At 39.5% G+C, this 14,426-nt stretch overlaps 1 protein-coding gene across 2 annotated transcripts in view; it reads right to left on the bottom strand.

Annotated features, from left to right (window-relative positions):
- SLC27A6 (solute carrier family 27 member 6) overlaps positions 1–14,426 on the bottom strand; it is a 72,936-nt gene that overhangs the window by 23,962 nt on the left and 34,548 nt on the right. For both annotated transcript variants that reach the window (XR_007413948.1, XM_025432727.3), the window contains exon 5: positions 575–769. Coding sequence is in view for 1 of the 2 variants with exons in the window: in XM_025432727.3 (XP_025288512.1) it covers positions 575–769 (195 nt within the window). In the remaining variant the exon portion in view is untranslated. The remainder of the gene's footprint in view (positions 1–574; positions 770–14,426) is intronic.

Below are 14,426 nucleotides of genomic sequence, written 5' to 3'. Positions count from 1 at the left end.
TTTAGAGAATATTTTCTTTACCTTCACTTTTATTTTTCACTTTCACTTTTCTCCAAAGGAGTTCTAGACTTCTGTGCAATCTTTTGGATTCTATGGCTGCTATCAGTTGGAAGTCTTTTACTCCCAGGTAAGTGATTTTGGGGGGTAGCTTTTAGATTTTAATGGTATCTTGATTTATTAGAAGCCTATACATAATTTTTGAATGATATAAAAATTAAGTATAAGCAGAAACATGGGACTGAAAATATGCAGGAAAAATGGAAAGAGTCAAATTAATATGTATCAGAAACTTTGCTTGCTATTTACACATCATATCATTAAATTTGAAAACAGAACAAAAGACTTGGGTATCATTATCCCCACATTATAAAGGAACACATGGGAGATACTTGAGGTTTTTTTAAGCTATGGTTCACCTAGAGCCATGACTTTATAGAAGTTCTCAACATTTCTAAATAAAAGAAAAAAAATAGAAAAGAAAAGTAATAATATTTACAATAATTTACAAGCAGGAAGTCTAGAAGAGAGGTAAACCGACCTCATATTTCCTTTGTAAAGAAAATACTATACTTACTTTGTAAAAGAAATTTGTTCTCCCAATGGATCCTATTTTCCCAGTGTGATTCATAAAACAAATGTTTCCTTCAGTAGCTCCATAAAGCTCACACATCTTAATATTTCCAAATCTGTCCAAAAATTCCCTCCATACATCACTCCGTACACCATTTCCAACTGCCAAACGCACTTGATGATCCTTTTCTCCTTCTCTCTGTTAAAGACAAGGTTTTACTTGTAATTTATTAATTCCAGTTCTCCATTCTTTTTTTCATTACTTGTAAACTAAATGGCAAATATCCAGAAGTAAGTTGCACATATGCAATAATGGAAGGGAAGTAAAAAAATTATGTTTAACTCTGTTGCAGAACCGTGTCCAATAGCTAATGAAACTAACATTGGCCTAAAGTAATACAGCTTTTACTACCCCATATCTGGAAAAAGATCTTCCTACATTCCAGATCATGAAAGCCTTTTTTTTGATAGAGATCAGGTAAGGCAGAAAGCATATTTCAGGGAAAAAAGCATTACTTTAAAAAAATTATAAAATATACTTGAGTCTGTACTCTCAGCCCTACTATTTATTACCTATATAACTTTGAACAAAAGGTTGAATACCATTCTGATTCTCAGTTTTTTCACTTGCAAAACTGAGAACATCTATCTCACCCATATACTGCATTTCAAGGGTAAACTCAAGGCCTAGCATATGGTAAACAGTAAATTAAGGTCATCTAATCCTTGTAATATTTGGCTTGCAAATATTATGGCAACTACTTGTAAATATTATTTTTGAATGCACAATATTCTCACATCTTTACTTCTGATTCATACTTTAGAATTAAAAGAAAAAAGAAAATATATTTTATTCTATGTTCAATAGGCACTATGTTAAGTAACATGAATTATACACTGATCAAAAATGAGAACCTCACACCTGTTAGAATGGCTATTTTTATTTTTTTCAAATATTTTATTTATTCATTTGAGAGAGAGAGAGATAGACATAGCAAGCAACCAAGAGAGCACAAGTAGGGAGGAAAGGGAGAAGCAGGCTCCCTCCTCAGCAGGGAGCCCGATGTAGGGCTTGATCCCAGGACACTGAGATCATGACCTGAGCCAAAGGCAGACGCCTAACCAACCACCTGAGCCACCCAGACACCCCTAAACATGCTATTTTTATTTTTAAATTTTATTTATTTATTTTTTAAAATTATTATGGAGCAGATTTAGATTATGGAGCAAATCTTCCACATTCTTGTTCCTTTTTAAAATATTTTATTTATTTATTCATAGACACACCGAGAGAGAGACGCAGAGACACAGGCGGAGGGAGAAGCAGGCTCCATGCAGGGAGCCCGATGTGGGACTCCAGGATCACACCCCAGGCTGCAGGCGGCGCCAAACCGCTGCGCCACCCGGGCTGCCCTAAACATGCTATTTTTAAAAGAGATAAGAAATAACAAGTGTTGGCAAAGACGTTTTGGAAAGGGAACTCTTGCACTATGGGGTGGGAATGTGAATTGGTACAGCTACTGTGGAAAACAGAAAGGAGTTTCCTCCAAAAATTAAAACTAAAACCCCCCATATAATCCAGCAATTCCACTTCTGGGCACTTCTGTGAAGGAAATAAAAATGCTAATTAGCAAAGATATATGCACCTTCATGTTCACTATAGCATTATATACAGTAGCCAAAACACAGAAACAACCTAAGTGCCCATTGACAGATGAATGGGTAAACAAATTGTGGTACACACACACACACACACACACACACACGTGTACACACAGACAGTGTGATGTTATTCAGCCAAGAAATATTGCCATCTGCAACAACATACATAGACCTTGAGGGTATTATGCTTAGCGAAATAAGTCAGAGAAAGACAAAGACCATGTGATCTCATTTATGTGTGAAATAAAAAAGAACCCCTTCCCAAATTCTCCAAATCCAAAGCTCATAGATATAGAAGAACAGAGGCAGGGAGTGGGTGGGGGATGAAATGGGTAAAGGGGATCAAAACGTACAACCTTTCAGATAACAGAATAAGTCATGGGAAGGTTACATACAGCATGGTGAATACAGTTAAAAATGCTGTGCTAAATATCTGAAAGTTGCTAAGAAAGTAAATCTTAAGTTTTGCCACAAGGAAAAGAAATTTATAACTATGTGTAATGTTGGACCTTAACTAGGCTTATGTTGATGATCAATCTGCAATATATACAAATATCAACTCATGTCATACACCTTGGACTTAGATGATGTTAAATGTCAATTATATCCTACTAAAAAATTAGACTAAGAATATACTATCAATTAGAGCAAGTATATACTATCAGTATAGTTATGGTAAATCCATAAGTCCCTCTGAGCCACCCCTATCCTCACCAAAGCTATTATAAAATTAACAAGAAAAAATAATACATTAGCAATAATCATAGAAGAGAAAACAATGTCCTTGACACTTGTAATTCAAAATGATCAATTGGTCACATTCTTTATCTCAGTTCCTCCTCAGTCTTAAAGGAAAGATTTTAACCTATTAATTCTCAAGAACAGAGAGAATGTGAGTGCAAAGTAAGTTTGGAAACTGGAAAGCAAACAGGCGATAGCCATGTGAGCGGAAAAGGCTGGCATCAAAGCCTGAGGTGGGGACACAATAAATGGTCTGAGGTGTTATGGAAACAACACAAAGAATAAGGAAGGCAGAAGGCTTGGTTGAAAATTTTTAAGAAGTTCCTGTACCCTTAGAGACTCCAACACTGACAAGGTATCTGGACATCTGCCCTCACTATGCATTAGCCAAACACTGGAAACTAACTCTCTGGAGATGTCCATCCACATAGACACCAGTTTGGGTTGAGGAACCTAATGAAAACAGGAGTGTTACATAGAAGTATGAATACTAAATGGTGAGATCTTTAAACCCTTCTACTCTGAGCTCAGAGCAAAACTAATTCTGAGTGACAGAAATCCGAATACTGTCCATACATGGTGGGACAGTGAGTGATCTTGAAGCTATCCAGGGGGATAGTCTTCAAGAAAAAAATAAGTTAAATTACTTAAAAATACTCCAAGTGCTATTCAGTCAAATTGAGAAATTTCAGCTGTGAAGGAGAACTTGAGAGTATTTTGTATTGATTCCTTTAGACACTCCCTAATTCATTAAGCATTCAGAAAGCTAAATTTTTTAAAAGGCAATTACTGGAAATGAAAAGTTGAAACAGTCAAGCTGTAATTATATTTTAATTACATGATGTGCTGCAGCTGTGAATAAAATGTACATATTATAATTTCTTTATAATAACTTAAAAATGATTATCAACACATTTTAAAATGATCATAATCATATTTGTGCCAAAGAGAGAGAAGCAATAATATGTATGTGAATATGTGAGTAGGAAGCAGGTAGCTGACACTTAAAACTGAAACACCCAGAAATAGTTACATATTTGATTGAGAAATATGTGACTACACAACAACCACAAATCCCTTTAAATAACTAAGGGTGTCTACCTCTAGAGATCAGGTATTGATAGCAGGCGGTTACTGTTTAGAGGACTATTTGAGTTTTTAAACTATAGAAGTCCTTATTTAAGAGAATAAAAATTGAATGAAAAAAAACCAAGGCAAATAAGAGCGTGGAAATACCTAAAATAAGACTCCAACTTGCTGATTTCCTTAGCCCCACATCAAGAGAATTAACGATAAACATTCTGCAGACAGAAAAAAACCCACAAAAACCTTACTCTGATAAGAGCAGCTCCTTCCAAAACAGAGTAGCAGTTCTGAACTGGTTCGCACCTCCTACGGGCATGTTGGATATTGCCTACCTGCTACAGAACTAGTTCTTGAATTTTCTGCTGCCATTTCTCTGTATAAAACAGTAGTGGCACAAATCTTAGGATTTATTTTGCTTGAACAGAGAACAATCTTTTATATGGTATAACTCTTGGATGCTTTCCAGGTCAGAGAGGAGTTTCAGCAAGTATCATTATTTATAAAATGTGTTGGCACACTCCAGAAAACAATAAGAAGGTGGTTTATAAACCAAACTCCATAGACTCTAACCTGTGTGTGCTACAGCTATAGAAGCTTACCGAATAAGGGTAAATATTCACCCAAAATGATTCAATTGATAGAGAAAATCGAATTATCAATACTAGGGTAAGGCTTTTATCTAAAAATATCAATTTCACTTTTTTAACCCTCAAGACATCTTTTTTTCTATGGCCTTCTTTTTTATTTAATTTTTAAAATTTATTTGAGAGAGAGAGAGAGAGAGAGAAACCAGGGAAAAAATCCTCAAGCAGAGTCCCTGCTGAGCATGGATTCCATGGTGGGGCTCCATCCCAGAACCCTAAAATCATGACCTGAGCCTAAATCAAGAGTCAGATCCTTAACTGAATGAGCCACTCAGGTGTCACTGATCTTTCCCTTTAAAACAAATCCAGAAGATCATGCTTTGAGGGGTATGAGGAAAGATGAACTGATTCATTATTTATTATTTGAATAAAGGAAACAAAAATCTGAATGATATTATTGACAACTTTAGGTAATTATCTCAGTAAACTGTAAAACAACTATAATTTACATCACTCACATCAATTATGTCCTTTATATTTCATTCTTTCAGGAGTGCTTAGGTTTGTATTTTCAGTTTTCTTTTAAAGGAATATTTAGAGAATTGTTTAAAAGTATTTTGTGTGCATGTACTGATTCAGTTTAAAGATGTCTGTAAAATTTTAGACTTTTATTAATGGAGGACCTTCTATTTGCAAGCCTTTGGATAAGTAAAGCTGAATAAATTGTAAACTAAATTTTGTGAAATCTGAATTGGCTATAAATGAGACAAATCATTACATGAAATTTTAAAAGTTATGCTTTTCTCACAAAGTTAATTCTAGATGAACATAATAGTTAAATATAAAGAAGAAAATTGTCTGTTGATTTTTTTGCTATTGGATGGAAAAGGAGATTTTAAATCACAAATTAGGTAGAAATACTAACAAAATGAGAGAATAATATATTTAATTATAAAAATAAACACAGGGCACCTGGGTAGCTCAGCCGGTTAAGCATTTGCCTTTGCCTCAAGTCATGATCTCAGGGTCCTGGGATCCAGCCCCATATCAGGCTTCCCTGCTCAAGAGGAAGTTGGCTTTTTCCTCTCCCCTACTCATGCTCTCTCTCTCTCTCTCTGTCTCAAATAAATAAATAAATAAAATCTTTAAAAAATAATTTTAAAATTATATAAAACCTGTAGCAAGTCCAAAAGACAGTTATTTTTGGCATACACACACACTTATATGTATATACATATACAAAAAGAAGGAAAGAGAGAGAGAGAGAAATAAACAAAAGTTTTTAAAAAGTAGTTTGCACAAGAATGGAAAATTTACCTAAAACACACATACAATAAGATGTTCTCATAAGGTCTAAATCAAGGGTTAGCAAAATAGGGGCCAGATTCAGTCTACTTTCTGTTTTTGTGAATAAAGTTTTATTAGAATAGCACCACATCTATTTATATGGACTATCTCTTGCTGCTTTTGTAATAGAGAGGCAGAATTAAATATCTGTGACAGAGAAGCATGATCCATAAAGCCTAAAATAATATATTAATCTGTGCTTTTGCTGACCTTTGTCCTAAATTGTAAAGAAAGAAAAAAGCGCCACAGCTTCCTAATGTTAAGACAAGCCAAGTATCATCTGGTTTCACTGGATGTTACACTGGTTCTACAAATATTGATCCATTAAAATTCTTCATCCAGATGCCCATGTACACTCATTTTATGTTTCTTTCTTAAAATGGGCTTTATCTCACTGGAAATAACTGGGAACTGGTTTTATTTGTAAAGGGGGTGAGTAGCTTCTCATGCAATTGAGCATTTGGTCAGTGGGCAAAATTTTGATCAGATGGGTCTTTTATCCAGCTAGTGATGTGAAGCTGTGGGAGATGACTGGAAGCCAGAGGAGAGCATCAAGCAGAGCCTGATGTAATAACTACATTAATCTGGTGCCCACTGGCATGATGGACTGGGAGTTGGCAGCAGTATGAAGTGGAAAAGGTGGGTCAGCAGAATGGCAAATGTGAGAAAAAAACATAATCAGGACTGGCAATGGGAGTTTTAAAAAGTGATCCTGGAATATATGGAAATTGGGAGGTTGGTCTGAGGGTTGCTTATTATATTAGGTTTATATGTGTCTGTTTTGAAATTGTTCAGAAACTGGTGGTACATCATCTAAAACACAACCAAATTTTTATAACTCCCCCCTAAAATTAAAAAAAAAAAATCCCCTTCAGGATGCTTGAAGTGCTGGCTGAGTGTCTGACTCTTGATCTCAGCTCAGGTCTCGATCTCATGGTTGTGAGTTCCAGTCGTGCATTGGGTAGGTGCTAGGTGTGGAAGGAAGGAAGGAAGGAAGGAAGGAAGGAAGGAAGAAAAAAAATCCCTTTAGCTGTCCGTAAGTTCCTTCAAACCTTCTCAGAAGAAATTCTTATTCCTTTTAGCTCTCCCTGAGGCATGAACGTACTGCTTAAATATCACTAGATATCTAAGCTGCATCGGAAATGGAATGAGGAGAGTATGCATAAGTACAATTAGATGAATGAAGGAATACTTAAGACCTACATATATACATGCAGAAGAGAAAGAAGACACAGACTGGCAGAGAATTAAAGATGAGACAGAGATAGAGAATACATGGAGAGAAGCAGAGACACACAGAAAGGAGGAAAGACAGGCAAAAGTGAAAGAAAGTGAGAGAGACCCACAGAGAAGAAAAGCAAGAGAGACATACAGAGCAAGAGAGTGGAGAGAGACGGGAAGGGGAGAGACATGGGGGGAGGGAGAGAGTATAAACAAAACAGAAAGGGACAAAGAGTGAAACAGAGATGTATGATGACAAAGACAAAGACTGACATATTCAGAGGCAGGGAGAGACCCTATGAGGGAGGAAACAAGGAGAAACTCCAAGTGATGCAGGGAGATGCTCACACCCACTCATGGATGTGATGCAGGAATGCAACGTGCATCATATTCACAGAGACACGGAGACCCCCATGCTGAGATGCAGAGGCAAAGGCCCATGCCCAGGAGGGGTGCTTGCTCTCTCCCGCTCACCCTCCCTCTCTTTCCTCCTCACACACAGGATCTCTCCCTCCCCCCCCCCCCCATGCACAGAGGGAGAGAGAGAGAGAAAGTAAAACAACAACAACAAAAAGATCACCTAGACCAGAGACACAGACTTGAAGAAAGAAAGACGCACACACAGAGACACACAAATACAGAGACACAGGGATTGGGACCCACAGAAAGAGATACAAGCAAACCAAACCAAGAAGCAAACAAGGAAACACAGGTAAGGTAGAAACAGAGGAAGGGTGACAAATGCAGAAATCCACAGGGCGTGGGGACAGGAAACAAAGACATGTCTACAGTCAAATCAGCAGAAGCAAAAGGAGTGGATGTGTTCAGGTTACTGTATTATCTCCTTTTAATCACCGTGACAACCCTATAAAATAAGATGCGTTATCCTCATGTTGCACACTGGGACAGTGAAGTTCAGGTCCAAGGTCACAGATGCGAACTAGACAAGCGACAGAATGTGGACTCATTAAAACGAGAGTGCAAGAGTGCGTGTAGGCAGGGGCCGTTCTCTCCTCCGTGGTGCTCCGTTGCCTGGACAGTGCCCGGTGCACGAGGGGTGCTCACAGCATATCCGTGGAAGGGAGGCAGGGGGCAGGGAAGGCAAGTCCTAGAAAAAAGAAGACCAAGAGGGAGGGAGGGAGGGAAAGAAAGAAGGCGAGGACAGAAAAAACCAGCTCAAAACCCCCCAAAGCCCACGTTCTATTTTTCCAAGTATTTCCCTAAGATTTTAGTAATAGGAAGCGATCAAAATATGTGTTTCTAGTTCAATAGTTGGTGCTTAAATATTTATAGACTCGCACACACGCAGAGAGTAGGCCATTTTACAGTACACGGGAAGTACTCATTGGTTTTCTCCAGCCACTTAAAATCCCATTTGAGGGATCCCTGGGTGGCGTAGAGGTTTGGCGCCTGCCTTTGGCCCAGGGTGTGATCCTGGAGACCCGGGATCGAATTCCACGTCGGGCTCCCGGTGCATGGAGCCTGCTTCTCCCTCTGCCTGTGTCTTTGCCTCTCTCTCTCTCTCTGTGTGACTATCATAAATAAATAAAAATTTTAAAAAAATCCCATTTGAAATTTAAAAGGAAATCTGCCGAATGAGTCAGACCTTCTAATAGGGGTCCCAGGGTCTTGGGTTTCCTTTTGTACCCATATCAAGTTGGACACACCGTGTCCAACTGATGTGACCAGACCAGTACAGGATGCCATCCGGCGGACCGAGGTTCCAGTCTCATCAAAGCGATCTCGAGGAGCCCTTTCCCGCAGTGTAGGGTGAGCTGCTACATGCCAGGCAGTGGTTAAGCTACAGCTCCATCCTACTGAGCCTTATATTTATTTAATCACTTGCTGGAGTGGGCAGGCCTCTAACAATGCCCTCCTAGAAACAAAGTCTTTTTCTTCCAGAACATGGGCTGAATCCTACCCAGCAAATCTAAATCGCATCCAAGCTAAGTGCCTCTTTCTATGCCTATGGAAAGCGAACGTCTGAAGGTTCTGCTTCAACACAGGTAATTTTGCATCAACCTTGATTTCTCAGAAGCAGAGAGTGTTTGTTGATAGATGGAGACACAGAAAAGAAATAGAAATTAACAGTGAAAACGAAAGGGCGAATCATTTTGCTTTCAGCCTCGGGTAAATGGCTGCTTAATGTGCAAAACACAAGTATGGTCTAATTCCTAAAGGATCATCTGAAACGTGTAACAACACATGCTAGGGATTATGATTCTTCCATCTTGATTCTCTTTATAAGACCTTTAATTTTCTAAAACCTGCTGGTAATTACACATGCACACGGGTCACACCAACACATTTCATGTAATGAGAACTATATTCCAACAGTTTGCTGCCTTCACAGATGCTCCAATATTACAGGCTGGAAAAAAAAAAGGGCAGCAAGCCAACTGGGTGTTACAGAACGGATACAAAGTAACACTAAATGCAAACAGACTGTCAAAGAATCCCGAAGCCAAAAAAAAAAAAAGCGTAAAATAGCAGACTTTCTTTTTTTTTATTCTTAAAAGATTTTATGTATTGAGAAAGAGAGCATGCACAAGCAGGGGGAAGGGCAAAGGGAGAGGCAGCCTCCCCACTGAGCAGGGACCACCCCCCCCACTTTCCAACTCAGGGCTCAACTTAGGGCTTGATCCCAGGACCCTGGGATCATGACCCGAGCCAAAGGCAGACGCTTAACCAACTGAGCCACCCAGGTGTCCCAATAGCAGACTTCCTTATACTGGAGCAGGAAAGGAATGGTGGTGGTTGGGGGGTTGGGGGAGCAGACAGGGTGGAGGCCTCTCCTGAGAAAGGCCTGGAGAGTATTTAAAAGGAGAGACCTAAAAAAAAAAAATAAAAATAAAAATAAAAATAAATAAATAAATAAATAAATAAATAAATAAAAGGAGAGACCTGCCTCACTAACTTGACGGGCTCCAGCTTCCAAAAGCCTTTGCCATGTGGCCTCTCCAGGCTGAGTCTGGGCAGGCCATGGTTTCAGAGACACCAGCCCTCAGTTCAACAAATCATTTTAAGGCATAAATAATAGCGTGAAAAGAACTCTGTGATCTCAAGTGTTAACAGCAGAAAGCAACCACAATGTGGGCTTATTTCAAACTCCTCTTCTAGATAGAATAGTGAGAGGGACTGCCATTTACAGGCCACTTCTTCTGAACAAGTGTTTTCTATTCTGGCAGCCCTCAGGGGAACTCACGGTGGAGGGAAAGCCACGTTGCAGGCCAGAGTTATTTCCAGATCGCCTTGTTTGAGGATGACTGACTCCAGGAGTCTATGCAAGGTTTGCCTTGAACCTGAATGACAGTGCAAAGCTGGATGAAAAAAAAAGGGGGGCTGTGTAGAAGTAAAGGGAGGTTGATCTGGAAACCCAGAGTAAGGGTCACCTGAGCCACAAGTAACATAACTTATTAATGAAATGTTCTGAAAAATGCAGGGGCCCATGACCAAGATAATTTCTGCAGTGAGCTGGACACAGCAATGGTCTGACTCCCTCCATGCAAGGATGCAAACTTTTGATCTATCCAAACTCCTTCCGTGTGAGTTCTGTCCTCCAGCCCTTACCCCACCCCAGGAACGTGGCTTTCTGATTACAACTGAGCTTCTCATGCAGGTCCAGGACTAGGGAAAGATTATGCTGATCGTGAGCACATAAGTATCCCAGCAATGAGGCTCTTTGCATTTGTTACTTTCTTTTTAAAAAATAATTCAACAGATTTTTATTGAGCACCTTTTATGTGTCAGGTACCATTGGCAGCACTGAGGGTGTAACTATAGGTGAAGAAGATAAACTCCCTGCATTCCTGGAGCAGGAAATAATAGCAGAAGGGGGAGGTCAGGAGAGAATGAAGAATAATTATAGATAAAATCTGTAATAGGGTAATAAGTTCTCTAAAGAAAAATTAAGCAGTGGGGGCACCTGGGTGGCTTAGTGATTGAGCATTTGCCTTTGGTCGTGATCCCAAGGTCCTGGGATTGAATCCCGCATTGGGCTCCCCTTGGGGATCCTGCTTCTCCCTCTGCCTATGTCTCTGCTTCTCTCTCTGTGTCTCTCATGAATAAATACAGGAAATCTTAAAAAAAAAAAAAAGAAAAATTAAGCAGTGAAAGAAGCCTATGAGATAAACACTGTAATAGAATGTGACTTCATTCTTGATGTCTGACTGCTGCTAGCCCTCCGGCTCTAGCATTTCCCTCTCCGTCTGCCCCCCACCCTCCACATCTGGGCAAGCTGATGAGAACATTCAGTGCTCCTGCCTTTGGCAGCAACAGAAGTTCAAAGTACACAAACAACCTCACATGTACAAGACCACTTGCCCTGATGCCTCCTCCTTGTCAAAATATGAGCCGAACTTGTCTCTTTCCATGGCTTTCTGAAGTCACCTTTGGATATGCTTGGGACCCTCCCCTGCTCTCCACAGCAAGCCCTATTCTCTTGGTGTATGTACAGTATCATAAATCTAAGCCACTATACCAAATTTGGGTATGGGACCATCCAAGTTGGGAAGGTGATCACACCACACATACCAATAGGATTAGTGGTCAGAGGAGCCCTCCCAGGGGAGGGGAGATTGGGATGGATGAGGAAGTGGGCCATGCAAATACCCAAGGGAACAAATACCCTCTGTTCAGGGGGAGAGAAGTGATAGCTCTGGAATATTCACGGAAAAACAAGGCAGCCAGCAAAGCTGAGGTGGCGTAAACAAGGAAAGAGCGTGGTGTGGCAGGGAGGGGGGAGATGCTAGCAGGGAAAACAGACCACACAGAGCTCAGCGGTCCATTCCAAAGGAATTTGGATTTTCTTCCAAGTGAACCATCACAGGTTACTTTAATAGTGAAGTAATACAACCTGACTTGCATTTTAATGGAATCATTTCAACTGCAAGAATATAATTTAAGGAGAGACACCAGGGTGGCTCAGTGGTTGAAGACTGTCTGCTTTCGGCTCAGGGCATGATCCCGCGGGTCTGGGATTGAGTCCTGCATTGGGCTCCCAGAGGGGAGCCTGAATCTCCCTCTGCCTATGTCTCTGCCTCTCTCTGTGCTCTCATGAAGAAATATAAAATCTTAAAAAAAAAAAAAGAATCTAATTTAAGGAGACAAAAATGATGTGAAGAAGCAGCCAGGGCTAAAATATCGGTGTGGGGGGAACTAGAGCTGGCTCCAATGCAGGAGCAGGAAGAGGAGGAGGAAGGAGGCAGTAAGCTGAGGCCTGGTTCTGGATACATGTGAAGGTCGAATCTGCAGGGGTTGCTCATAGATGAGATGGGAAGTGAAGGAGAGAAGATCTGTGTGGCTGAGCAGCGGGATGGGGTGAGAAGTGCATGTTGAAGGAGGAGGTGGTGAAAAAGTTGAGCTCTCCCACTTTTTGAGATTAAATGTCAATTAGATTTCTAAGTGGAGATGTCAAGCGGGAATGTAGATATATGAAACCTGAAATCAAGGGAGAAGACACAGCTGGAGATATAAATTGAGAGTGAAGTTGTGGATGGTATTTGTATCTAGAAACATATTCAGTGAGTGAGATGAGAGAGAAGAAAGGTTTGATTGTGAGTCATGGGCATGGTAACATTTACAGGTCAGGAAGATTAAGGAAGACTCAGCAATGGAGACAATCTAAAACTGTCAGCTAGCACTCTGGAGCTTGGTCTATATGAGTCAATCTAAAGACATAAACTGATAAAACGAGATCTGAACCTGTTAGACAACTTTGGCATATTTGCTGTGGTAACAAAAACCATCTTGTGAGGTCTCTTCCAGAGAGGCCCTCAAGGTGACATCACCTTCTAATCTGTCTGTTTCCATGTGAATTTCTGTGCTTCACTCCTTAACCCTTACATCAACCCTGGACATAACTGCTATTTCTCTCATGTTATAGATGAAAAAATTGAAGTGGGAACTGCTCAGAAAAGCAATCTAATTTGCCCAAGATCAAGGAACTTTCGAGACATGGAAGTTAAGTTTGAATTTCAAGCTCCCTGACTCCAAGGGGCAAAGAAATGAAATGACTTGCCTGATGTGATACAGAGAATTAATGGAAAGGCTGGAAATAGATCCCTGATATGTTTAATATAAAGTTATTGTTATTTTTTTCCATTGGGAATAAAATGATCACTTGGAAAATTCTGGTCATTTATCATTTGCTGAAAGATTCTTGTTCTTGCTCACTGAAGGGCAAAGATTTTATTTGTCTGTAACAAGGACGTCAGGAACATGCTATTAAAGGAATAGGCAACGTGTAAAATTGCAAATACATAATAAAACAATCTTGGATGTAAATTTTAAAATGTTAAATCAATTTGGACTGTAGGAAAACCTCACTCTCATACCACATTTACATTAAAAATAGCATAACCCAAGAGCAAACAGGCATCATATCTTCAAGATTTTTAATTTTCTATTTTTGTTTTTAGTACTTTTACTTGTGAAAAATGTTATAAAATTATTACTATTTTAATATTTTAAAGTTTTACTTAAAAACCATCATGCTGTACTTAAACAGGTTTTATAATCATTATTTTATTTACTTATTTTTTAGAGCGAAAGAGAGTGTGTGTCCATGAGCAGGGGTCGGGGGAGGGGCGTGAGGTCGGTCAAAGACAAAGAGAGAGAGACAGATCCCAAGCAGGCTCCAAGCTCAGTGCCAAGCGGGAGGTGGGGCTCAGTCTCACAACCCTGGGATCATGACCTGAGCCAAAATCAAGAGCCTACTGACTGAGCTATCCAGGTGCCTCTAAACTGGTTTTTATAGTTAAAATATGATTTTTATTAGTGAAAGACCAATTATTTTCACCACTCACAAAAATTACTCTAATTTTACAATGATGGGAAGCCTGGGTGGCTCAGCGGTTGAGCACCTGCCTTCAGCCTAGGGCGTGATCCTGGGAGTCCTGGGATCAAAATCAAGAGTCTGATGCTTAAGTGAATGAGTCACCCAGGTGCCCCTATTTGTTGGGAAATGTAATAAATAAAAGATATGTATATTCTTACTGGAAAGCATAGCATGAATAATATAAGCAGATAGAAAATTATATATTATATATATCACTACTTGTGAAGTATGAATCATTAAATATTAAAAATCAGCACTTATTAAAACTCTTTAACAATATACACAATCTACAACATCTCAAAATATTTATTAATTCCCTGCTAATTCTACTAGCATTTAGCCTGCTTATAGTTATTTCTTATGTTAGTCCTTCTAAG

The sequence above is a fragment of the Canis lupus genome, chromosome 11 (assembly GCF_003254725.2).
Source record: "Canis lupus dingo isolate Sandy chromosome 11, ASM325472v2, whole genome shotgun sequence".
In the NCBI taxonomy this organism is placed as follows: Eukaryota; Metazoa; Chordata; class Mammalia; order Carnivora; family Canidae; genus Canis; species Canis lupus.
The sequence above is the reverse complement of the archived record's forward strand: the minus strand, read 5'-3'. Positions and strand labels throughout refer to the sequence as shown.